The sequence below is a fragment of the Entelurus aequoreus genome, linkage group LG23 (assembly GCF_033978785.1).
Source record: "Entelurus aequoreus isolate RoL-2023_Sb linkage group LG23, RoL_Eaeq_v1.1, whole genome shotgun sequence".
NCBI lineage: Eukaryota > Metazoa > Chordata > Actinopteri > Syngnathiformes > Syngnathidae > Entelurus > Entelurus aequoreus.
In genome coordinates this window covers 28,920,499-28,947,030 of record NC_084753.1, presented here as the reverse complement: position 1 = coordinate 28,947,030, position 26,532 = coordinate 28,920,499, and the positions used below count along the sequence as shown (strand labels likewise).

Sequence of the window (26,532 nt, the reverse complement as noted above, 5' to 3'; positions counted from 1 at the left end):
TCACAGAGAAGAGCTGGAAGGAGATACCGTAGAAGTCTGCTCTCCAAGGGAAATGCTGTACGTTATTATTACATTACTTCATAAAACTAATGCAGTTGTTTGTAATACATTCTATTGTAATGTTTTTATTAGAGATGTCGATAAATGCTTTAAAATGTAATATCGGAAATGATCGATATCGGTTTCAACCCCCCGATTTTCCCGGGAGACTCCCGAGTTTCAGTGCCCCTCCCGAAAATCTCCCGGGGCAACCATTCTCCCAATTTCCACCCGGACAACATTATTGGGGGCATGCCTTAAAGGCACTGCCTTTAGCGTCCTCTACAACCTGCCGTCACGTCCGCTTTTCCTCCATACAAACAGCGTGCCGGCCCAGTTACATAATATTTGCGGCTTTTACACACACACAAGTGAATGCATGCATACTTAGTCAACAGCCATACAGGTCACACGGAGGGTAGCCGTATAAACAACTTTAACCGTTTACAAATATGCGCCACACTGTGAACCCACACCAAACAAGAATGACAAACACATTTCGGGAGAACATCCGCACCGTAACACAACATCAACACAACAGAACAAATACCCAGAACCCCTTGCAGCACTAACTCTTCCGGGACGCTACAATACACCTCCCCCCCACCTCCCGAATTCGGAGGTCTTAAGGTTGGCAAGTATGCTTTAGTATACTCTGGACCAGGGGTCGGCAACCTTTACCACTCAAAAGAGCCATTTTGGCAAGTTTCACAAATTAAAGAAAGTAATGGGAGCCACAAAAAAAAATTTAAAATTTAAAATGAAAAACACCGCATACAAAGCTTAAATGCTTTGTGCTATGTTAACCAGGGGTCTCCGACACACGCACCGGCACGCACTTTAATGTGGAAATTTGATGTTAGTGCAGCCCGCAAGTTTTGAATGAATGGCGCTTGATAGCGTCATACTTGCCAACCCTCTCATTTTTCCCGGGAGACTCCCGAATATCAGAGCGTGATGACACTGCATTTGGCGCCCTCTACAGTCTGCCCTAACAGTGTACCTGCTCGACCACACGTAGAATGCAATTTCAGCTTGCTCACGTAAGTGACAGCAAGGCGTACTACCTCAGCAGCCACACATCTTACACTGACGGTACCAATACCCAGAATCCCATGCAGCCCTAACTCTTCCGCTCAACCAACGCACGGAGAGGGGGGGGGTTGATGTGTGGGGGGATTTGGTGGTAGCGGAGGAGTATAATGTAGACCGGAAGAGTTAGGGCTGCATGGGATTCTGGGTAATGGTTGTGTTGTGTTTATGTTGTGTTACGGTGGGATGTTCTCCAGAAATGTGTTTTTCATTCTTTTTTGGTGTGGGTTCACAGTGTGGCGCATATTTGTAACGTAACAATGTTAAAGTTGTTTGATACGGCTACCGTCAATGTAAGCTGTGTGGCTGATGACTAAGTATGCTTTGCTGTCTCCTGTGTGTGCAAGTAATAACAACATGCAACATGTGGCTGGACTGGCACGCTGTATGTAAATGCTATAGAGGACAATTACTGCAGTGCAATTAGGGCACGCCCTTTATTTAGTAATTAGAGTTTAAATAGGATTATTTTTTCCCTGGGAGTAATCTATGAGAGACACTGAGATCCATAAGTCTCCTGGGAAAATCGGGGGGGTCGGCATGTATGTAGCTGAACCGCATCAGAGTGGTCAAGGAGCCGCATGCGGCTCCGGAGCCGCGGGTTGCCGACCCCTGCTCTGGACTTAAGCTGTGTGCCTTCATTGATTTTGTAGCTGTTGTTTTGAGGCATGTTTAAAGAAAAAGAAAAATAATACACTTTGTGAAAGTCAAAGTATAGTATTTCCCATAGTTGTAGTGGGTGTCAGGATTTTCTCAGGGAGAGCATGTTCCAAATTCCAAGTTGCTGTTATGAGGCATGTTAAAAAATATTATGCACTTTGTGACTTCAATAATAAATATGGCAGTGCCATGTTGGTACTTTTTTCCATAACTGGAGTTGAAGTTGTTCTCTTATTTTGGAAAACCTTAAGTTTTGATTGATTGATTGAAACTTGTATTAATAGATTGCACAGTACAGTACATATTCCGTACAATTGACCACTAAATGGTAACACCCCAATAAGTTTTTTAACTTGTTTAAGTCGATGTCCACGTTAATCAATTCATGGTAAAGTTACATTGTTTAATGCATCCAGCGGGGCATCACAACAAAATTAGGCATCATAATGTGTTAATTCCACGACTGTATATATCGGTATCGGTTGATATCGGAATCGGTAATTAAGAGTTGGACAATATCGGAACATCGGATATCGGCAAAAAAGCCATTATTTGACATCTCTAGTTTTTATACAATATTTCTTATCCCACAGTGTGTTTTCTCTTTAACAGGCATGTTACATGTTAAAATATTGTTTTGTTTTTGTTTGTTTTTTGGGGGGCAGGGGAGGCAAGCACCAATTAAAGGGTGTTCTACATTTAAAACATTTCCTTGTGGTCTAGGTAACATGTAATGATGGTTCTTTGGTCAAAATGTTGTTTTATGGGCAGTTTTCATGCTGATTTTCTGACTGTCTCTTCAGAATAAACTGGCCGGTCTTATTTGCATGCCTCCACTTCGACGGCGCCTTCTCCTCGCCTTCTTTGTTGTAGTTTTTAGCGCCTCCATAGCCAGTCTATGTACAGAAATAATTTAGAACTTTACGCTACTTTATATTAAAAATGTCAACAGCAGAGGATTTGTGTCCATTTACAAACCACTCTGCCCCACACAAGAGGATAGCAAAAAAGAAAGAACTTATAGACTGCAGCGCAGACTACAATTGCGGACGCACGCTAGGCACTCTGGGTCCATTCATACCATATATGATAATACGGTGACGTCACAAGATGGGCTAATTCTCAACATGTCGTTTGAACGAAGTACCGAGGCAAAACAAATATAGAATAAATATTTCCGCAATGCCTCCTTTTTTTTATTTTAAATTTTCGGGACAGCATGTAACAATAGTAGAGATGTCCGACAATATCGGACTGCCGATATTATCGGCCGATAAATGCTTTAAAATGTAATATTGGAAATTATCGGCATCGGTTTCAAAAAGTAAATATGACTTTTTAAAACGCCGCTGTACGGCGTGGTACACGGACGTAGGGAGAAGTACAGAGCGCCAATAAACCTTAAATGCACTGCCTTTGCATGCCGGCCCAGTCACATGATATCTACGGCTTTTCACACACACAAGTGAATGCAATGCATACTTGGTCAACAGCCATACAGGTCACACTGAGGGTAGCCGTATAAACAACTTTAACACTGTTACAAATATGCGCCACACTGTGAACCCACACCAAACAAGAATGACAAACACATTTCGGGAGAACATCCACACCGTAACACAACATAAACACAACAGAACAAATACCCAGAACCCCTTGCAGCACTAACTCTTCCGGGACGCTACAATATACACCCCCCGCTACCCCCCAACCCCACCCACCTCAACCTCCTCATGCTCTCTCAGGGAGAGCATGTCCCAAATTCCAAGCTGCTGTTTTGAGGCATGTTAAAAAAAATAATGCACTTTGTGACTTCAATAATAAATTTGGCAGTGCCATGTTGGCATTTTTTTCCATAACTTGAGTTGATTTATTTTGGAAAACCTTGTTACATTGTTTAATGCATCCAGCGGGGCATCACAACAAAATTAGGCATAATAATGTGTTAATTCCACGACTGTATATATCGGTATCGGTTGATATCGGAATCGGTAATTAAGAGTTGGACAATATCGGATATTGGCAAAAAAGCCATTATCGGACATCTCTAAACAATAGGTAAGAAAAGTTGGTTTTGCATAATAGATTCCCTTTAAAGTTATTTCAATTCATTTCAATGGTAAACATTAATTTGAGGTAATAGCGTTTTGAGCTAAGAGCTCCGTCAGAACCAAATAAGCTCAAAAGTTTAGGTTTAACTGTCAAAACTTAAGACCTAATTTCTTCATTTAGTGGCCTGGCACGTTTTGTTTTATTTTAACAGAAAAAAGCCTTAGGCACTTTTTTAAAAGGAGAGATCACCTTTATTTATACCATTTTCTTACAATTAAAACATTTGTAGACAACCACAAAACCCATTTTATCAGTCATTTTATAGTGTTCACCTGCCACTTTGTGGTTCACTAACAGCAGTTATTGTGCATCATTGAGTATATTGAGATTTGTGTGCCCATTGAAGTTTCATGTTAAAATTACATAGGTTTTAGACCAGGCGTGTCAAACTTGTTTTCATCGAGGGCCACATCGCAGTCATGGCTGCCCTTAGTGGGTTGTTTGTAACAGTGAATGTAAGAATATAAAAGTATAATCGCCCCATTATATTATTGCACAATTGCCTATGCATTTGGTTATTTGATTTGTGTATGTACAAATTGATGGATAACATGCGTTGAAATCATAAGTCCAGGTGACAAGCAGATATTTAAGTATTTATTGTTATTTTTACAAACTATAATATGGTCTATAATAATTAGGGGTGCTAAAAAATTTTTTTTTATCACATCCGAATCCCGATTTTTATTTATCCCGTAAATTGATTAATAATTTTTTTTTAAATAATTTTTTACATTTATTTCTTTGACAAATTATCTAAAAAAATATTTTACTTACATGGTGCGCGTATATGTCATACAACAGCAACCAAAAGGAAGTTTTGTAACCTGTAAGCTGTTTTGTTAAAGGCCTACTGAAATTAATTTTTTTTATTTAAACGGGGATAGCTGATCCATTCTATGTGTCATACTTGATCATTTTGCGATATTGCCATATTTTTGCTGAAAGGATTTAGTAGAGAACAACGTCGATAAAGTTCGCAACTTTTGGTCTCTGATAAAAAAAAACCTTGCCCCTACCGGAAGTAGCGTGACGTCAATTGTTCACTCCCTCATATTTTCCTATTGTTGTCAACGCAGCTAGAGCTATTCAGACCATATCCCCATTAATTTGAGCGAGGATGAAAGATTCGTGGACGAGGAACGTTAGAGTGACGGACTAGAATGCAGTAAAATACATATTTTTTTTCGCTCTGACCGTAACTTGGGTACAAGCTGGCTCATTGGATTCCACACTCTCTCCTTTTTCTATTGTGGATCACGGATTTGTATTTTAAACCACCTCGGATACTATAACCTCTTGAAAATGAGAGTCGAGAACGCGAAATGGACATTCAGTGCCTTTTATCTCCACGACAATACATCGACGAAGCAACGTGATAGCATCTGTCTCAAATGCAGATAGAAACAAAATAAATAAATCCCTGACTGGAAGGATAGACAGAAGATCAACAATACTATTAAACCATGTACATGTAACTACACGGTTAATAGATCTCAGCCTGGCAAAGCTTAACAATGCTGTTGCTAACGACGCTAAGGCTGACTTAGCAACCGGACCTCACAGAGTTATGATAAAAACATTAGCGCTCCACCTACGCCAGCCAGCCATCATCTGCCCAGCTCATCAACACCCGTGCTCACCTGCGTTCCCGCGATCGACGGCGCGACGAAGGACTTCACCCGATCATCCGTGCGGTGGCCGGTTAGCATCGGCTAGCGCGTCTGCTATCTAAGTGAGTAATCCTTGTTGTGTTGCTACAGCCAGCCGCTATACACCGACCCACCTACAACGTTCTTCTTTGCAGCCTCTATTGTTCATTAAACAAATTGCAAAAGATTCACCAACACAGATGTCCAGAATACTGTGGAATTATGAAATGAAAACAGAGCTTTTTTGTATCGTATTCAATGGGGAAGGCATACCTCTGTTCCCCGGGCTACGTCACGCACATACGTCATCCTCCGAAGGCTTTTTCAACCGGAAGTGTGGCGGGAAATTTAAAATTGCACTTTATAAGTTAACCCGGCCGGATTGGCATGTGTTGCAATGTTAAGATTTCATCATTGATATATAAACTATCAGACTGCGTGGTCGGTAGTAGTGGCTTTCAGTAGGCCTTCAAGGTGTTATTATATACCAAATAGTACATTACAAAAATCAGTTTGAATCGGGAATCGTGTTAAATTGAGTATCGATTATGAATTAAATCCTCACTCCAAGAATCGGAATCGAATGTCGAGGTGCCCAAAGATTTACACCAATAACAATTGACTATTTGTCGCATGAGCAGATATCAAAGTTTAAAACGTATGGAATTTCCCGTACATACATGCTTTTCTGTCAAAATGGAAACAATGAAAACATTTGGTAAGAACTAGAGATGTCCGATAATGGCTTTTTTGCCGATATCCGATATTGTCCAACTTTTAATTACCGATTCCGATATCAACCGATACCGATATATACAATCGTGGAATTAACACATTATTATGCCTAATTTTATTGTGATGCCCCGCTGGATGCATTAAACAATGTAACAAGGTTTTCCAAAATAAATCAACTCAAGTTATGGAAAAAAATGGCAACATGTCACTGCCATATTTATTATTGAAGTCACAAAGTGCATTATTTTTTTTAACATGCCTCAAAACAGCAGCTTGGAATTTGGGACATGCTCTCCCTGATAGCATGGGGAGGTTGAGGTGGGTGGGGTTGGGGGGTAGGGGGTAGCGGGGGGTGTATATTGTAGCGTCCCGGAAGAGTTAGTGCTGCAAGGGGTTCTGGGTATTTGTTCTGTTGTGTTTATGTTGTGTTACGATTCGGATGTTCTCCCGAAATGTGTTTGTCATTCTTGTTTGGTGTGGGTTCACAGTGTGGCGCATATTTGTAACAGTGTTAAAGTTGTTTATACTGCCACCCTCAGTGCGACCTGTATGGCTGTTGACCAAGTATGCCTTGCATTCACTTGTGTGTGAAAAGCCGTAGATATTATGTGATTGGGCCGGCACGCAAAAGCAGTGCCTTTAAGGTTTATTGGCGCTCCGTACTTCTCCCTACGTCCGTGTACACAGCAGCGTTTTAAAAAGTCAAACATTTTAGTTTTTGAAACAGATACCGATAATTTCCGATATTACATTTTAAAGCATTTATCGGCCGATAATATCGGCAGTCCAATATTATCGGACATCTGTAGTAAGAACGATGAAGTATGCACATTATTCCCAGGCTTTCGCGGGCCACATTAAATGACGTGTCGGGCCGGATCTGGCCCAGAGCAAAGGAAGCTGTGTGGAGAGTAAATAATATTTACATAAAGCTTAAAATAGTTCACCTACCACTATGAGGTCTGTAACGTAACCTCCCATGATAATGGAAGGAACATTGAAAAGGTAATTACTGCCATTGGCGTCTATTTGAGTGCAGCATTTATTTACGAGTACGACAAAAGGGGCAGACAATAGGGTCCATGCATATATCACAGCAGAGGCCATCGTTGTAGGATGTATGGTAACTTAGAAATGTAATTACCCGACAAACACCAAACTCATTGCATTCAAAATGACAGGTAGTTTACCTGGCCTTGGAAGGCATCTATAATGAATTGCAGGGCTTGAGGTTGGACACACTCGATGCACTTCTGCACTACATGGTTCCCGTTCTGGTCCTTCACGCATTTTAAAACATGGCCATCCAGCTCACGAACAATGTCACTCTAAAACAGGGAATTTACAGATCATGAATGACAATTCAAATCGTTTTGATGTACGTCTGCAGTGTGTGGGATTAAAAAAAAAACATCCCTATAAAAGTCAATAGTAAGGACATTTTTAAGGAAATCTCACTTACAATTACCTGCTGGTCTGAAGAAATGGACTCCAAGGCTTTCTGAATTACCCTGCAGCCGTACATCTGTAGAGCCAAAGGGAGGACATGACCTCGGATACGAGTCGCCAAAGCCAGCTTCTGGTCTGCACTTCCAAACTAAAACACAAAAAGGACCAGATTAAATATAATATATCCACCAGGCAACACAACAATGTAGAATCACTAAATGCTCACAGCCTACCTCAAAGAACTTCTGGATGACATAGTTCCCAAACACATCGGTCATAAGTTGGTAAGCTGCTTGCAAAATCTCTCCAAAAACCATCTGCCTCTCAGCCGGACTGGCTCTCTCCAACTTCTGCTGGATGAATCTAAAAGGAAACGTTGATGAAACGTGTGCACTGTATTGTCAACTCGTCAGCTTATGTCAGCAACCTGGATCCATGCTGGTCTTGAGAAAACTCCACCATGTGTCCAGGCAGGTCTCGAAGTTGAAGGTTCGGGAAGCGGTTGTTCCTGAAGTCTTCAAGGAGGCGGCTGCGGCCGGACGGCATGACATCAGACCGGCTGTAGCGAGGGCGAGACGGAGGGAAAAGCTGGCTGCTGGAATTAAATAGACTGGACGTCCCGCCGGTGCTGCGGTACTTTGCTTCGGCTCCAGGTGCTGCAGAGATGTAACGCCCGCTGCCATTTGTCAAGCCTCCTGGAATTGCATGATGAAAGCCGTTTAGCAGACGTTCGAGGTTTGCTGTACATCCAATTTATTACACAGCACAAAATCAGTGATGGGCAACAAGTAGCGACGCTACATTCCCAGTAGCGTGGCGGTCGCTCCTTTTTGAACCAGTAGTAGTTCCTGTAGGTTAGCTACACTGCAAAATGTCAGTGGTCAAAAACAAGAAAAAAAAGAAAATAAATTCTGCCAATAGAACAAGAACATTCGGCTTGTCAAGGCTTTCCAAAACAAGTAAAATTAGCTAACCTCAATGAACCCCAAAAATACCTAATAAGTATATACTCAATAACAAGTGCACTTTTCTTGGTAAAAAAAAAGGAGACCTCTTTGCTCAATACAGTGTTTCCCACACATTCATTTATTTGTGGCGGCCCGCCACGAAAGAATTACGTCCGCCACAAATAAATAAAACATTTTTTTTTAATTTTTTTTTTTATGTCCTCTCCAGCTTCTCAGGCAAATCATATAGTTGATGTAGATGCCCATATCGGCTGTTCAGATTTACTTTACAAAAGAGAAGTGTAGGATACTTCTCTTGTTGCCTTATTTGTATTTGACTTTATTAAATGTATTTATATTAGAAACACAACATGTGTATATAACAAAGGGTGCAAAGTCTGCAGACAGTAGGAAACACATGGTTAAGTGTAGGGAGTAAAACTGATGGCAGTCTAAAGTTCAAGATTTTTGGAGCTCTTTGTTCAGTGCATCAGATTTTTGATGAAGCTCTGTGTCTATCTACCACCACTACTGTTTTCTGTTTATTTGTTACTGACTTTGGCAGGACACCTCTGCCTCTGTTTCACTTTATGTTGCTGGTAAATAATATGGTTTTAGTAGTAGGCTAAAGTTAAATTATTTAGTATGCACTAATTAAAGGGGCAGAGCTTTATGAGACATTTTAGCTTTTATATTTTATAAGATATATTTTTTGTAAGAACCACAATTAATAAATATATTTCAGTGAATAACTTATTGTTCAAATCTGTATATAAATATGTACAAAGTGTTGTAATTATATTGTAAAATGGATGGATGGATGTCCGTTTAAAACAAAACTGTTATTAATTAGTAAGTATACATTTTTTTGAGCCTTTTTAGAGAAAATCATATCATTGTAGTCAATTATGCAAATTACTTGATGATGTCATGGTGACCACGCCCATAGCCACGCCCCCACCGCCACAGGTATCTTGGCATTTTATGGGAAACACTGCTATATATATATATATATATATATATATATACATACATACACACACACATATACATACAGTATGTTGTGTTGACGTAGCAAGCTACTTTTGCCGTGTAGCTTGCTACAGTTCTCTGGGGATTAGCTTCCACTTTAACTGAGCTACATTTAAAGCTTGGCTTATTACATTTTCCAAGTAGCTTGCCCATCACTGCACAGAACCATTGTATAGCGGAACATACTGGAAGTGGTTCTCACCTAAGTGAAGACTGGTGGAGGATCCATGAGAGGAGGCCAGTGAAGGTGGAGGAGTGAGTGGTGAGTGGCCGGAGGTGAGCCCAATCGGGCTGGGTGAGGAGGAGTAACCCAGGCTGTTGTAAAAAGGCTGCCCGATGGGCGTTAAACTGCTGTTTCCGCGTTTGTAAAGATCGGAGCTTGTCAACAGGGAGTCCCTGCGAGACACGCTGTTACTGGTAGAGCTGGATACTGTAGCAAGAACATAAATAAGAGTAGATAATAAGCATCACATACATAATTATTGGAAACTACTTGTGGTTTTCGCCACTGACCAGAGGATCCAAACCCTCCGAGAGCAGAGGCCAGGCCCACGCCGAGCGAGTTGCCAGGGCTGCTGAAGCCCAGGGAGGAGGTCTGGAGCGGAGGTGCAGCAGAGGTGTGGGAGAACAATGAGCTGCTCTGAGAGGTGTTGGCGAGAGAGACTGATCCAGACCCGTAGAAAGAACTCGAGGGCATGCCGCTGCTCTGCGGGGGAGCCTGCTGCTGCTGCTGCTGAGGTTGGGGTTGAGGCATTGAGCGGTACAAGCCGTTGGCTGGGGGGCCTGACATATTGTTGCCGGAACCTGACGCCGACACCGCAGCTGCTGGGGATGGATGGGTGAGGAGCCATGGCAAAGAGGGAAAAAGTGTGGCCATTAATTTGACACAATTATGTTGTACGTGAGGCTGCTTTGTGAAGAATTGAAGATATTCATTTTCAAAGAAACGCCAGAGCAAATGTTGCTCCAGCTCAAATGGCACCACACCTTCTTACAAGGAGAAACACCCAAAGTAAAACAAGACAGGTGGGAATTTGCCGTAGACTAACTGCTTTGTAATGGTCACACTGCCTTCACTACTTTGTAGTAGCCACAGCTGTAACAAGAAATGTGGACCAACGTGTTACATAACCTGCATTGCTTTTTACAGTCTGATTATTACAAAGCTTCTAGGTGGTGATGCTCGCTCTTGCAGAAAATTCCTACCATAAAGGGCCAACTTGTCTGAACGCTGTTCTCTTTAAAACATTTGGTGTAAGTAGACTGATTGTGGCTTGGTGAAGTGGTTACATTAAGCATGCAACCATATACGCTCACAGCAAGAAGTTTACATGCACTCATCCTGCCCATGAAGGAATTTTGGACCCCTTGGAGGGCGATTCAATGATTGCCGTCAAACTAATTATTTGATGCTGCGAGAAAGAAACCACCCGCTGTAGGTAATCCTGAATTGGTTTTGGACTTGTCAAGTTGGACGTCTGGCACCTTTCAGCACTACTTAATGAAAGGTAAATATAAGTATATGTAGTGGCACCTCTGTTTTTGTTCAAAAAAGGTCCAGCAAAAACCAAAGCAATTTTTATACTCAAGAAATTATGTAAATCCAATTAATCTGTTCCAAAGACAACTATTAACAAAAACTAATGCTGTTAAATCATACATTATTCAAGTAAGACCAATCACACTTTTGAATTTGGATTAATCATAGGTTATAACTCCCTTGCATAATTTAAACTAACTTAAAAAAGCCCCCAGTATTCGATGCAAATGTCTTTTTTTGCTGCAGCTGTTACATATACTGTGATATTGTATGTGGTAATTGGGATTTGTTATGTATTGTATATATTATGTGTGTCCTGGGCATGACGTTAAAGTGCATCCGGCAGTGGAGGCTCCTCTATGGGGTCTTGGGCCACTAGGAGGTTAACCCCTTTACTACTGTTACCCCAGGTGGGCCCCTTGGCAAAGGCCTAGTACCTGACTGCCTCCTAGCCAGGGATACGGTGAAGACCTCAACAGCGGAGCAGGCGGAAGACGGTAGATTTAAAGAACTACCACAACGGCTGCGATGGCGGGAGAAGGCTGCAGCAGAAAAGGGTCCCCAGTCGTCTTGGACTCCATGCCACTGGACCCGATTCTGTCAAGGATCGTGTGGTGACTGTCTGTGTACCAGTCTACCCACGTAAAACAAAGTCACGCACAGGCATCCTCCATAAAGGGATACACCCCTACCAGGAGGATCGTCATACTCGTTCGAGTGACCGCCGATGATATATTATATAAAAATATAATATAATATATGGGTATATATTATATAATGTACCGTATTTTCCGCACTATAAGGCGCACCTAAAAACCTCCAATTTTCTCAAAAGCTGACAGTGCGCCTTATAATCCGGTGTGCCTTATATATGGACCAATATTGAGCCACAACAAACCTAAACTTAATTTTCATAAAGTTTAGGTCTCGCAGCTACGGTAAGCAGCCGCCAACTTCTTTTTCCCCGGTAGAAGAAGAAGTTCTTCTTCTATGGTAAGCAGCCGCCGACTTCATTTTCCCCCGTAGAAGAAGCGCTTCTAACCCAAAAATGGCTCCTATTAAGAGACACGCTTACGACGCAGAGTTTAAACTTAAGACTATCACGGGAATAGAGCGGCAGCGAGAGTATTTAACATAAACGAATCAATGGTGTTTAATTCGGACACTGAAGAAGAAGAATTTGAGGGATTCGTGGATGAGGAATAACTTTATAAAGTGAGCTTTACATGTTTATTTTGTGTGTTGTGTAGTGTGACAACGTTTGAGCAACGCTGAGTTATTGATATTGTTATTGCTCTGCACTATTTGGAGTTACTATATTGGGATTGCACTAACGTTTGATTTACCGTAACAGTATCAGAATGTTTTTTACCTGTTTATTGAATCAGGGAAAAGTTCCTTTCCACTATGTGATATAAATGTTGCACTACATGTTATACCTTGCTGTTGTTAAAAGATAAACAAAACACCACGTCACTGACTTTACCTCGGGGAAAATAATAAAACAGCCGTTTATTCATTTTGGGAGTGAAAAGAGTTGTCAGAACGCTGGTTTGTAATCTATTAATAAAGTTTGACTGACCCATCTGACTGTTTTGTTGACATTCCCTTTAGCGCAGCTCCATCTAATGGATGCATAGGTGCGCCTTATAATCCGGTGCGCCTTATATATGAACAAAGTTTTGAAATATGCCCTTCATTGAAGGTGCGCCTTATAATCCAGTGCGCCTTATAGTGCGGAAAATACGGTATATATAATATGTAAATATTACATACATGTTAAATTTTATATTGCTACTATGGTACATTTTTAGTCTACTTCATACCTTCTGTTTTCGCCCTCTTTTTGTGCTCTTGTGTGCATTATCCTTTCCATCCTTTGTAACAGAGCTACAGTGTGGAACAATTTCCCTTGTGAATCATTAAAGTTTGTCTAAGTCTATTGTCAAATGTTTTTACATAGGACCATTTTTTAAATGTTTTACTTGGATGCCCGTCATTTTTTTCCTAAAAAACTTGCTAACTATTTAATCTTGAGTCCCATCTTGTTTAATTTGAAGTAGAATTTGCCAGCGAGCACACCAGTAAGTCTCTTCACTCATCTTTGCACTGACGTGTGCATTGCCCTGATCACTGACTGTATAACAACCCGTGCCAACCATAAAGGAGCATGCACACTTAAAATGAACAGCGTGATTAATCTTCGTACATACGTGATTTTCTGTGATTAATCGCGTGAGTTATTGTTTTTGACAGCCCTACAAAACATTTTAGAGAGAATGATCATAGTTTAACATGCATAAAACAATGCAAAATACATATACATAACAAATTAAATGGATAAAACAGTTATCCCTTTTACCTTTACTTAGGCTGACCATATTCTGAAATCCCAAAAAGAGGATTACATATGCGTGCTAAGGTGGGCAGCACGCCAAGGCCGGGACTAGATGAAAATTTGCCAATGATACTTGAACTTGCTTTATAAATATTATATTTATTTAAATAAAGCATTTTTTCTCCTCTGTTGACAGCAGTGTTGGTGCTAGGAATTTTCAAAATCAAGTCATAAAAATGGGGTCCCACAGTAAATTTATGGGGTCAGTATAAAAGTGTAAAAAGTGTTTTGCTTGGGTCATGAAATGATGCTAATGGTGTGCCAGGGCATACATACATTTTATATTTAACGCATAAATCTCTGGAGTCTACATCAACTTCAGATCTATTCCTCATTTCAAAATGTTTTAGTTTTTTTTAATGTTGTTTTTGTTTGTTTTCCGCCCTTTTCTGTCAAACAAAACTATGTTTTTTTATGGCAAACACACAAAATATGCAAAACCTGGGGGAGGGGGAGGGGGGTGCGGGTAGGGAGTAGCGGGGGGTGTATATTGTAGCATCCCGGAAGACTTAGTGCTGCAAGGGGTTCTGGGTATTTGTTCTGTTGTATTTATGTTGTGTTACGGTGCGGATGTTCTCCCAAAATGTGTTTGTCATTCTTGTTTGGTGTGGGTTCACAGTGTGGCGCATATTTGTAACAGTGTTAAAGTTGTTTATACGGTCACCCTCAGTGTGACCTGTATGGCTGTTGACCAAGTATGCATTGCATTCACTTGTGTGTGAAAAGCCATAGATATGTGACTGGGCCGGCACGCAAAGGCAGTGCCTTTAAGGCACGCCCCCAATATTGTTGTCTGGGTGGAAATTGGGAGAATTCGGGAGAATGGTTGCCCCAGGAGATTTTCGGGAGGGGCACTGAAATTCGGGAGTCTCCCCGGGAAAATCGGGAGGGTTGGCAAGTATGTCAATCAATCCACTCCCTCGCTCTCACTGTCTCTGCCCCTCCCTCACGAACGCTGCGTGCGCACACCTTCACAATTTGTTTTGTTTTTAACCCCTTCTTAACCCTGGACGTACATTGAAAATACACGCAACCCTGACTCAAAATGCCGGACATTTGAGGCATTTAAGAAACCCAGCCCGGACAGCCCCGCAAAAAAGGACATGTCCGGGGAAAAGAGTACGTATGGTCAGTCTACTACTGAAGACTCTTGTTGGCAAAGACGGCGATGAGCAAAGAGTAGCGTTACCATTGTTGTTTGCTGCAAGTTCTTTTTTAAAATTTGATTGTTTCTCACCTTCTTTATCAAAGTGCAACTTTCTTTGGCCTCATGGAGCATTATATTGCGGCCGTATTTAATTAGGATAAAAAACTCAGAGACTGCATCATCGACATGTGGGATTTTTTGATTGGGCACTCTATTCCAAGGAATTTTATTTGGGCAAAGGGACTGGTTTGGTAGGTGCTTGTTACTCTCTTATTGGTCAATAAAGTATCTAGTGTACCTACAAATCAACATGACACTTGATGTCAATGATAAGTGTATCTAAACTTCTGAAACCAACTGTGTTATGATAAGTGTATTAGGGCTGCACGATTAATCGACATCAAGGTTTTAATTAATGCAATAAATAACCGCAAGAGGTGGAGTTTTATTTAGGGATGTCCCGATCCGATGTTGATATCGGAAATCAGTCCGATATTAGCCAAAAAAGTGAATATTGGATTTTATCGGACTGAATCTAATAACTACGATATAAGAGCTCCGATATAAGCTATCCATTTACCGCTGCAGCACGTCTATAATAGGTGACTCTGGTTTGATCACACTCCAACACAGTAGGTGCCCTTAATGCCCCTTAATTAACGTTGGTGCTGGCTGCGGAAGAAGAGCGTCTCTGATCCAGCATGCACAGCCCACGTGATCACAACAACGACAACGCGTGCGCTTGCAGCAAAGTGTAGTGATGTCGGCTGTGTGGAAGTATTTTAACCTAAACTCGGACAAAGACGTTGCTGCTAAATGCAACATTTGTCAGGCGCAAGTGTCCCGTGGAGGGACAGAACCGGGAAAGTTCAATACAAGCAACGTCATCGCACATTTGAAAAAACACCACAAAAAAGAACATGAGGATTTTTGCGAGAGCAGCAAGGCGAAGCAACAAACCTCTGGCTTGCTTCAGCAACCCACGCTGGCCAAAAGCTTTGCAAGACGTGACAACTACAGTTGTTTCCAACATATGCTGACAGTAAAAAAAATAACTGAAGTGAACTTGAATTGTTTGCACTTTAAAACGTTTTTTTTTTTTTAATTTTTTTTAAATTGGATTTATTTAAGTTATTTTCAGGGTCTTCTAATTTATTTTTAATTTATTCTATTCAATTGTGTAATTATGTTGGTATTAGTGGTTATTTTGCACTTTAAATATAACATTTTTTTTTATTGGATTTGTTGAGGTAATACTCTTATGATGAAGGTTAAAATTTATGTAACCAATTGGTTAATAATAAATGGGTCAGTTTTTCCTATACCTACTCTTGCTGACTATTGTTTTCTGTTTTAATACTACAACATCAGTAACATCACTTTATCAAGCCTTTTCTAACATTCCACACAACAAAATAAGGAATAAAATATATGTATGATTCGTGCCTATATCGTATTGATATCTGTATCGGCCAATACTCAAGGCTACAATATCGGTATCGTATCGGAAGTGAAAAAGTTGTATCGGGACATCCCTAGTTTTATTTCCTCCTTGGCCGTCACCAGCATTTGAGTGACAGACATGTTCGGCAATCAGAATTGTTGAGCCTTGCTTTTCTTCGTGTCTCACTTCAAACAGGGAGAAAGACGTCTTAACTCAGTGCATACCTCTCAGCACCTGAGCGCATGTATTTAACTGTAGAATTAACCCAACGTGAGTGAGCCCTCTTTTCAGTCAGTCTCAATCTTTGTGTTGGTGGGCGGAGAGCAGAAAGCAGAGAAACCCTCCGTCCTCACCTGTGAAAAGTGCCGCAATGTAACAAAAATTAGCAGGCAAAAGATAGAATTACAAAGCCAAATGCCCGTTTGGGAGTATTTCAGCTTCAGATTGGATGGGATGGGAAATACGTGCCCGTCAACGCGGACGAACGAAAATGAGGGGATCACGTGATGGCAATAAACAAAAAGATAACGTCCGACCTTGTAAATATTCCTTTCAATATTTATTTAAATTAACTTTTTACTTACAATGATGAGTTCATTTTATTTTTTGTGTATTTAATTTAGATAACTTGTTTGTACTCGTTTATTTTCATGCTCGTCAGGTGTGAAAACTGTTTTATTGTGCAATCTTACGCTTTACGTGACGTGCGTTAGGGTAGACAGGTGCCACATGTCATGGGGGACCCAAATAAAACATGGAATAATTATTAATATTTCTTCAATAAACGGTTATAGGGCAGCACGGTGGCACAGGGGTTAGTTAGTGCATGTGCCTCACAATACGAAGGTCCTGAGTAGTCCTGGGTTCAATCCCGGGCTCGGGATCTTTCTGTGTGGAGTTTGCATGTTCTCCCCATGACTGCGTGGGTTCCCTCCGGGTACTCCGGCTTCCTCCCACCGCCAAAAACATGCACCTGGTTGATTGGCAACACTAAAATGGCCCTAGTGTGTGAATGTTGTCTGTCTATCTGTGTTGGCCCTGTGATGAGGTGGTGACTTGTCCAGGGTGTACCCCGCCTTCCGCCCGAATGCAGCGGAGATAGGCTCCAGCACCCCCCAGTTCGTCCTGAACCGGACAAGCGGTACAAAATGGATGGATGGAACTACAACTTACCCTCAAATTACAGTACAATGATAACCAATTCTACAGTAATGAGAAATAAAAGTGTATATCCTTTTGAATGGTTACTTGCATTATTATATGTGACCCGTGCTGGCAAAATGAGTCGGAATACGCACAGGCTAATTTAGACCAACAGGCAAATAAGTGAAAAAATTATCTTGGTTGAAATTGAGATTTTCACAAAAATGAGTCCATAAAGCCACAATCTAGCGATCCCAATCATCGAAATAGCAAGAAAACATCTTAAATCACCTTTATTTGAAGGTTTTGTACGAGGTATGTCTTCAGAAATTAGTCCTTTGTGTTAAAATTCCTTGAGAAAATCAAGTGTTTTCAACGCTCACTCGCGGCAATAAGAGGGAATCCCCCTAGCCATATTTGGTATCATTGTGACGCCAAGTTTACCTACTTTCTAAAAATGAGCACGGAATTCCCGATGACGCCATTCTGAACCAATAGAATTTGAGTTTTTAAACCTGTCCCGACGTAAACAAATCCGGCTTGTTGCTAACCGGTCGCTGTGAGGCGTACCCTCATTGGTTGAATCACCCCGCGCGGTGCATTGTGGTATCATGGCAGCGCCCTGATGAAAAACAACACACAGTAATTCGAGCGGAATATTTGGTGAAAAAGGTGATTTTCGAACATTTCATTATTATTTTTGTGGATAAGTTAGACTGTTTTACATTCCGTAATGGATTTAGAAGGTGGAGAGGGTACACAGGCGGTTGCAAGTGCGCTAAATTCACTGCAGTCGGCGAATCTTCTTAGTGCTGCTGGTCAGGAATATTACGGACAGCTGACCAGCTGACAAAATGACCAGTGAACAAAAAATCTGTGACATAACAGTGTTGAAATTTTTGTACATAACCGTTTTCAATAGAGTTGAATATATATTTTTCCTTTAGACATGGGATTTGACTTTAATTGTACCAATTTTGGTTTTGCTACAAGGACTTTTAAGGTATGGTTGCTATGGAGTTTTGTTTTGAAACATTCTGTTCTAAAACAGTAAACTTTAAGCTGGTTTTTCTCAAAACGGACCCTCAAACTTGGTCGACTTCAATCGGATGTAACTCGGTCATTTTCTGTCCGATTCCAACAAACCATATATCATTTTGAAGGTCTTTAGATGGAGAATGTGTAAATAACAATAACTCAGTTTTTAAAATGTCCTCATTGTGACTCATTTTGCCAGCACAGGTCACATATGATTACTTTAAATTATACACACTGTATAATTTGTATCAACTACTTCTTCAGTTTAAAAGCATGATGTAGACCAGACCTTGGCAAATTAAGGCCCGGGGGCCGCATACAGCCCGTTGAGTTTTTCAATCTGGCCTGCCGGACATTCCCAAATAATTTTTTTAGATCTTTAAGATGGAAAGTGTAGCTGCCATTATGATGTGCAGTGATGTTTTCAAATTACTGTAAGTCTTGAACTATACAAAGTATTTCAGTGGTTGGAATCTGCGCGTTTGCATGATATACTAGTTACTATGGTCATCTAATTAGTTACTATGGTAATCTAATTAGTTAATATGGTAAGCTAAATGACAGCAGCTCAGACAAGGCACCAAGCAATGTGGGTGAGGAGCGTTTCCACAGAGTGTTTCCACAGTGTCAGCCTGAAATGCGGGTGTCAGGGACAAATGCGGAAGATTTTTACATCAAAGTTCAAAAGCTTAGTGATATATGACATTGTAGGTGGGTTTTTTTTTACCCTTCGCGTTCATTTTTCGCTGTGTTTGTTGCATTTTTGTTGCGTTTTGCTTGACTGTAAAATATGTCGATGGAGAGGGGGTGTGACGTTCATATGTTGTCAATATTCAGTGTTTTATCGTTCATAGTTAATATTGTATATCCCACATTCCTTATTTTCATGTACATTGTGGGTGTCATTCAGTAAAAAAACGTAAAATTTCATTCCGTTTTTAAGGCGGTCTGTCATAACGTTTTTAGCTTTCAATCAGACATTATTGTGAGGTTTTGTATTAGTGTTCCTAAAAATCAGACATACAGCTCACCCCAGACCTTTTTTTCTCTAAATTTGGCCCCTCGAGTCAAAATAATTGCCCAAGCCTGATGTAGACAAAAGCTCTGAGTCTGTCTGCATAAAGCCAAAATATTTTTCTAAGTAAATCAGTGCATATTGTTCTAATGTGTGGCACATTGAGACAAGGATATGTTGACAGACAGGCTAAAAGTAACTTCACTCTTTATATGTCTAAAATATAAGAATTGCAAAATTGATTTGCAATCGCAATTTTACAGGGAAAAATGGCAATTCGGTTTTTCTCAAAACCGTGCAGCCCTAATGTGAATGTAAACTTCTGACCCCAACTGTATTGGCTATGCTCTCTACGTACTTACCCGCCTGTGCTGCTGCAGGATTAATGAGGAGAGGTGTCTGGACTAAACGAACTGGCCCGCTCAGGCCAGTTCGGGCACCTGGGCCCATCACCAAAGCCCCAGTCTGGTCATAGTAAGCAGCGGGGGCCAACACCTGATAACCTGAAACGATAATGGAACTAAAGTCAGCTAACAGGTCAGCAAATACGACAGCAACAAGACTGCCGGAGATGGTCATATGAAGTCATACACAAACCGGGCATTCCTGTATACGCCAATGCAGTGTTTGCAGCAGCCAAAGATTCCTGCTGGCTCTGTTGGCCTTGACCGGGTGTAAGAGGACGCTGGTTGTTCCCTGTGCGCATCACCTAGTTGCATTGAGGACAATGTCATATTCACGGACTGCAACCAAACTTAATGGGGACCTATGATGAATTTGGTTGTTTCTGGTTTATGTTACAAAGTTGGAAACTTGAGTTAAACAATGCCGAAGCGTCAAATCATAACGTTCATGCATGTATTGGATGCCTCTCCTGTCAATATGGCTATGTTATGACGTCACCGCGAGGTAAAAGCACTCATCTAGACTAAGTAAAGCTCTCAGTCAAAGGGAGGAGGACCTAATGTTGTGATTAAGTAAATCTAATGTTCATGAGCTTTATTTTCGACTGTGTCTGGAAAAAATAGCAGTGACAACTTTAAGATGTACAGTACAGGCCAAAAGTTTGGACACACCTTCTCATTCAATGAGTTTTCTTTATTTTCATGACTATTTACATTGTAGATTGTCACTGAAGGCATCAAAACTATGAATGAACACATGTGGAGTTATGTACTTAACAAAACCTGTTTTACATTCTAGTTTCTTCGAAATAGCCACCCTTTGTTCTGATTACTTTTTCTTCTTGACATTCTCTCGATGAGCTTCAAGAGGTAGTCACCTGAAAGGGTTTTCACTTCACAGGTGTCATAGCTTTGATGCCTTCAGTGACAATCTACAATGTAAATAGTCATGAAAGTAAAGAAAACGCATTGAATGAGGAGCAGGTGTGTCCAAACTTTTGGCTGTACTGTATATTTCAACAATGTAACGCTGCAATCTTGTATTCTTGGGGATCTCCATCAATTTAGTAACGTGTCATCAAAGAGTAAAAATGCATTTCTTTCAATATGCATAATAACAAAAAGGGTCATATTAAAAAAATGGATAGATGTTGATAGTCCAACACATTCTGACTGGTATACACAAGCTATGGAGATGACATCAGTAGAAAAAACTGCATTTAGTTTAGATAATAATGAGTCATATATTGGAATAGGGGATCCATTATTTAAATTTGTTTTAACTATGAAATGAATCAAAAATATGACTTATTATATCTTTGTGGAAAATATTGGACACAGTGTGTTGTCAAGTTTATGAGATGCAATGCAAGTGTAAGCCACTGTGACACTATTGTTCATTTTTTTTATTAATGTCTGTAATGATAATGTCAATGAGAGATTTTTAATCACTGCTATGTTGAAATTGTTACTAATATTGATACTTTTGTTGATAATATTCATTTTTGTTTCAGTACTTTTAGATTGTTCTGTGTCGTGTTTGCGTGTCCTCGCATTTGCTGTGTTTATTGCTATTCTGAATGTTGCTGGGTCGGGTTTGGTTTTGGAATTGGATTGCATTATTATGGTATTGTTGTGTATTGTTTTGTTTGATTAATAAATTCTTAAAAGAAAAAAAAAGAAAAAAAAAACGAAAAAAAACAAAACTGTTAAACTTCTAAATATGTTTTTCAACATTATGCGAGCCCTTTAGACATGAAACAACCTCCTTTAGTTGCTTTTGCACTCTATTAATCCAACATAGTAATGTTGCTGAGCCTGAGCCAATCAGTGGCCACAATACTGAACAGTGCACTCTTCTTAGTTTGGTCTCCTCTAGTGGCCAATACTACTGTAGTATTTATATTTGTAGTTTATTTAGCCATTTTCTTGCCTGAAGGTACTTACTTTTGGACCCCAAAAAATTGTACAAAATGCATTAAGAAAATACCTCCTGTGGTGAAGTGTGATATGGCGAGGAACGACTGTAAATTCTCAAAAGACACATTATAATACTTTTGGGGATAGTAGGGTGTGGTTTCATTTGAATTTACTTTCAATTGAACATGTTGCAGCCAGACTTAAAAAACATGTTAAAAAAGTGACTGTGGAGCAAAATTTACACCAAAGCATATCCAATACCTATTATCTGGTTCACAACTAAGTGTTTAAAATTGATATTAAATAATCATAGGTCCCTTTTACCCGTATACAGTAGATAAGCAATGTTACCTGAGGTTGACCTGGCCCTGGTCCCTGATTGGATGCTTGCTGATTAGCAGAGTGATTAGCAGAAGACGCAGCCTGCTGTTGGAACAGATTGGCTGGGTACACACCCCAAGGAACGCCGTAGTATTGTGGTGGAACCACTGTCGGCCCTGTAGTAAAATAAAACAGTAGGTTGAGGTTGGTGGTAGCGGTTTGAAAAATGCATAGCATACATCGGCGCAACGAAGAGGTGCTCTCACCAGCAAGTGTGGCTGCTGCTGCCAAGCCTGCTGCAGTATAGGGATCAGTTCCAGGGGGCCCAGCATTAATGATATAAGGGTTTGGCACAAATGCAGGTGCAAGGCCAGCTAAGCAAAGAGAAGAAAAAAAAGAAAAAGAAAAAAAAAGCAAGGTTAATTTAATTATGAAGCATACAGAAAGAAATCTTATAAAGACAAAATGTACACCAAGGGCTTAATTTACTAAACGTTTGTGTGTGCTAAAACACATGCAAACTTGATACACGCAAAGCTGAGCTACTAAATGTGTGCAAAGTGGATTGCGTCTGTTAAGTGAGCAGAATAATGCGTACAATCCATTTTGAGTCTCTGTCTTTCTTTCTTTCTTTTCTTTCGTTTATTTCGAACATGAACAGACTTACAGCATAATACATCACACAATTTCATATCATTCACTTTACATCATGTCCGAAAAGGAGTAGGAAGAAGCAAAGCTTATTTAATCCTACCCCTTTCCCACTTCAGAGCGTTTACAAATATATACATCATTTACTGACCTTTTTATAATAGAATGACATCTGTGAATTAGTATATACAACAGTTTTGTAATATGTAATTCATTAATTCAGTCATTATTAAAATTCTGAGATGAAGAATATCTTATTTTCAATAAGGTTGAAAGTAATTCTCATAATTCTTCTTCTTTGTACTTTGTAAGCACTAATAATTTGAACAACATTGGATTGGATCATATCAGTACAATGTTTAACTTCATTACTTAATCCATTCCATCATTTAATTCCACATACTGATATGCTAAAAGGTTTTAAGTGTTGTACGTGCATACAAATGTTTTAAATTAGAGTTTCCTCTTAGGTTATATTTCTCCTCTTTAGTTGAGAAGAATTGTTGTACATTCTTTGGTAGCAGGTTATAGTTTGCTTTGTACATCATTTTCGCTGTTTGCAATTTTACCAAATCAAAATATTTTTGCCTCAATAAATAAAGTGTTTGTACGTTCTCTATATCCAACATTATGTATCAGTCTAATTGATCTTTTTTGTAACACGGTTAACGAATGTAGCGCACATTTGTAGTTATTTCCCCATATTTCTGCACAATAACTCAGATATGGTAACACTAGCGAGCAGTAGAGAATATGAAGGGATTTTTGGCCCAGGACGTATTTTGCTTTATTCATTAATGAAATGTTTTTTGCCACCTTATGTTGTATGTTTTGTATATGAGATTTCATTAATATGCAAAGTATATGCCGATCATCAAAACGCCCACAATACTGGGAGTAGAAAATGCAAATGTTATACTGCATGTGCAATTAATCAACAGTTACCACCGTTTTGCAAGCACTATTGCGCATTTCATCTAGCACGTTTGAAAAGTACGCGCAAACTGACAAAAGTTCCTCACACGGCTGTAAGAGAGGCGTACTCGCGCTGCAAAGACAAGATGATGGACAGAGAAGCGTCCGTCCTATGTGTACGTTTTAACATATTTGGAGGGTCAGAAGTAAAACATATTAGACCACGTCTATTCAGCCACATCCTTTTATGAATTCATACCTCCTGGATGACTCAAGGGGCTGATTAAAAACAAATTCAGTTGATGCATTTTGGTGTAATTCAATATTTTTTAATGACGTTTGTTTTTTCACAAAGAATATATTTTACTAACACATCTTATATAGAGATGTCCGATAATGGTTTTTTTTGCCGATATCAGATATTCCGATATTGTCCAACTCTTAATTACCGATAACGATATCAACCGATACCGATATATACAGTTGTGGAATTAACAAATTATTATGCCTGATTTTGTTGTGATGCCCCGCTGGATGCATTAAACAATGTAACAAGGTTTTCCCAAAATAAGAGAACAACTTCAACTCAAGTTATGGAAAAAAGTGCCAACATGGCACTGCCATATTTATTATTTAAGTCACAAAGTGCATTATTTTATTTAACATGCCTCAAAACAGCAGCTTGGAATGTGGGACATGCTCTCCCTGAGAGAGCATGAGGAGGTTGAGGTGGGCGGGGTTAGGGGGGGCGGGGTTGAGGTGGAGGGGTAGCGGGGGTGTATATTGTAGCGTCCCGGAAGAGTTAGTGCTGCAAGGGGTTCTGGGTATTTCTTCTGTTGTGTTTATGTTGTGTTACGGTGCGGATGTTCTCCCGAAATGTGTTTGTCATTCTTGTTTGGTGTGGGTTCACAGTGTGGCGCATATTTGTAAATAATGTTAAAGTTGTTTATACGGCTACCCTCAGTGTGACCTGTATGGCTGTTGACCAAGTATGCCTTGCATTCACTTGTGAGTGTGTCAAAAGCCGTAGATATTATGTGACTTAGCCGGCACGCAAAGGCAGTGCCTTTAAGGTTTATTGGCGCTCTGTACTTCTCCCTACGTCAGTGTACACAGCGGCGTTTTAAAAAGTCATACATTTTAGTTTTGGAAACAGATACCGATAATGTTAAAACAGATACCGATAATTTCCGATATTACATTTTAAAGCATTTATCGGCCGATAATATCGGCAGTCCGATATTATCGGACATCCCTAATCCTATACGATAAAAAATACTTCTTGAAGGATGCATTTTTTGCACAGTAGTGCAGCCTCGCTCCCATGCACCTTCAGCATAAAAAAAAAAAAAGTGGTGTCAATGTAGATGCACTGCACGACAGCTTCTAAAATGCCCATAAAAAGTGGTAGATGTCTCCTGCTTGTTTAAAAAAACGAAGCAAAACGCTACAGGTAGGAGCGTGAAACATGGATGTGCAGTAAATGAAAGTCACTCACTACGTTTCCAGGCACTAAATTAGTCTGATTTCTCAAATAGTTCAGTTTTTTGTATTTTCACACCTATGTGTAAAGTCCAAGTGTCCATGTACTCTCTCTAATGCGACTGTTGGTCGTACGCAATGTGCCTCCCGTACACTGGGGGGCGCTTATTTTATTTTAGCTGAATTAACTGAATTACATTTTTGGTTAACCTATGACGTCACACTAGGGATCCGCGGATCCTTACAACTTGTTTTAAGTGATGTTCGCTGTAATATTGGCACAGATTACAAATATTACGTCTTTAATGGCTATGTTGATGTTAAATAGCAGACAGAATGAAGAAATGATCTCGGAGTGTGCTACGAACATGACGCTACTATCGGGGGCGGATGCAGGTCTGGGGCCGTACTTATCAAGCTTCTTAGAGTGTCATTTTACACTTAAGTCCTGAGAATTTGCGAAATTTAGTCCTACTCTCAAACTTAAGAATAAAAGCTTTTTATCAACGTTCTTAAGTCTAGGAATCACTCCTACTCTCCACGATATTTAAGAGACCTTCAGAGGTGTCTTAAGTGGTTAGGAGTTGCCAGCAGGGGATGGCACTGAGGCGAGAGAGACGTGCGCGAACGTTCAGGGAACGGAACAATGTTTTTTGTTTTTTTATGACGAGCAGCTGATCAAACGGTATCGTTTAGACAGAGCGGATATTATTTTTGTCACAGATTTAATACTTTTCGATTCCTTGTTGATTTCTGCATGTGTCTGCAGTGGGCTAGTATATATAGAGCCACCCACACCAGTTTCAAATTAGTTGCCTAATTAATGAATTGGAAAGAAAATGTTATGACAGTAGCGTATGTGTGTGGCCGTGAGGTGAGTGACGTCAGTGAGTGTGTGGGCGATAGAAGAGAGGGAACGGGAGCGTGAGTGCCGGCGGGGACTAGTTTGTTTTGTATTATTTTGTAGTTTATTGTCAAAATATACACTCCCATTGTCCACTTAAATATTTCCAAGATATTTCTTTATTCTTAGACAACGGATTCCCTTCCGTGATTGGTCATTTCTATGGACACAGAAATGACGTCACCTAAAATTCCGTTTACGGCACATAGTAATGTCGTAATTCAGCTCTGAGTGTGACACTTAAGATTCAGTCCTACACTTCGCTGAAAGTGTGAGTAAGACGCTTGATAACTAACTTTTAAGTGCAGCTTTCAGCGAAGAATTTATTTACTCTTAAGTCAACTCTTAGCAGACTTCTTAGGAGTAATTCTAAGAAGCTTGATAAGTACGGCCCCTGATGCATAGAAAGACAGGCGGAAGAGTTTTTCCGAACCAATTTACGAACGAAAAATCATGAAAACAAAACTTTTGAATGTCTTGGAGTTCATTCAA

At 40.1% G+C, this 26,532-nt stretch overlaps 1 protein-coding gene across 1 annotated transcript in view; it reads right to left on the bottom strand.

Moving 5' to 3' along the window:
* The window catches only part of LOC133640360 (apolipoprotein B-100-like), a 143,318-nt gene that overhangs the window by 29,366 nt on the left and 87,420 nt on the right, over window positions 1-26,532 (bottom strand). The window contains exons 37-46 of the mRNA XM_062033732.1: window positions 22,355-22,462; window positions 22,119-22,264; window positions 20,041-20,152; window positions 19,806-19,946; window positions 10,232-10,543; window positions 9,921-10,148; window positions 8,167-8,434; window positions 7,973-8,102; window positions 7,753-7,887; window positions 7,481-7,618 (exon numbers count right to left, since the gene is read on the bottom strand). Coding sequence (XP_061889716.1) covers window positions 7,481-7,618; window positions 7,753-7,887; window positions 7,973-8,102; window positions 8,167-8,434; window positions 9,921-10,148; window positions 10,232-10,543; window positions 19,806-19,946; window positions 20,041-20,152; window positions 22,119-22,264; window positions 22,355-22,462 — 1,718 coding nt within the window. The remainder of the gene's footprint in view (window positions 1-7,480; window positions 7,619-7,752; window positions 7,888-7,972; window positions 8,103-8,166; window positions 8,435-9,920; window positions 10,149-10,231; window positions 10,544-19,805; window positions 19,947-20,040; window positions 20,153-22,118; window positions 22,265-22,354; window positions 22,463-26,532) is intronic.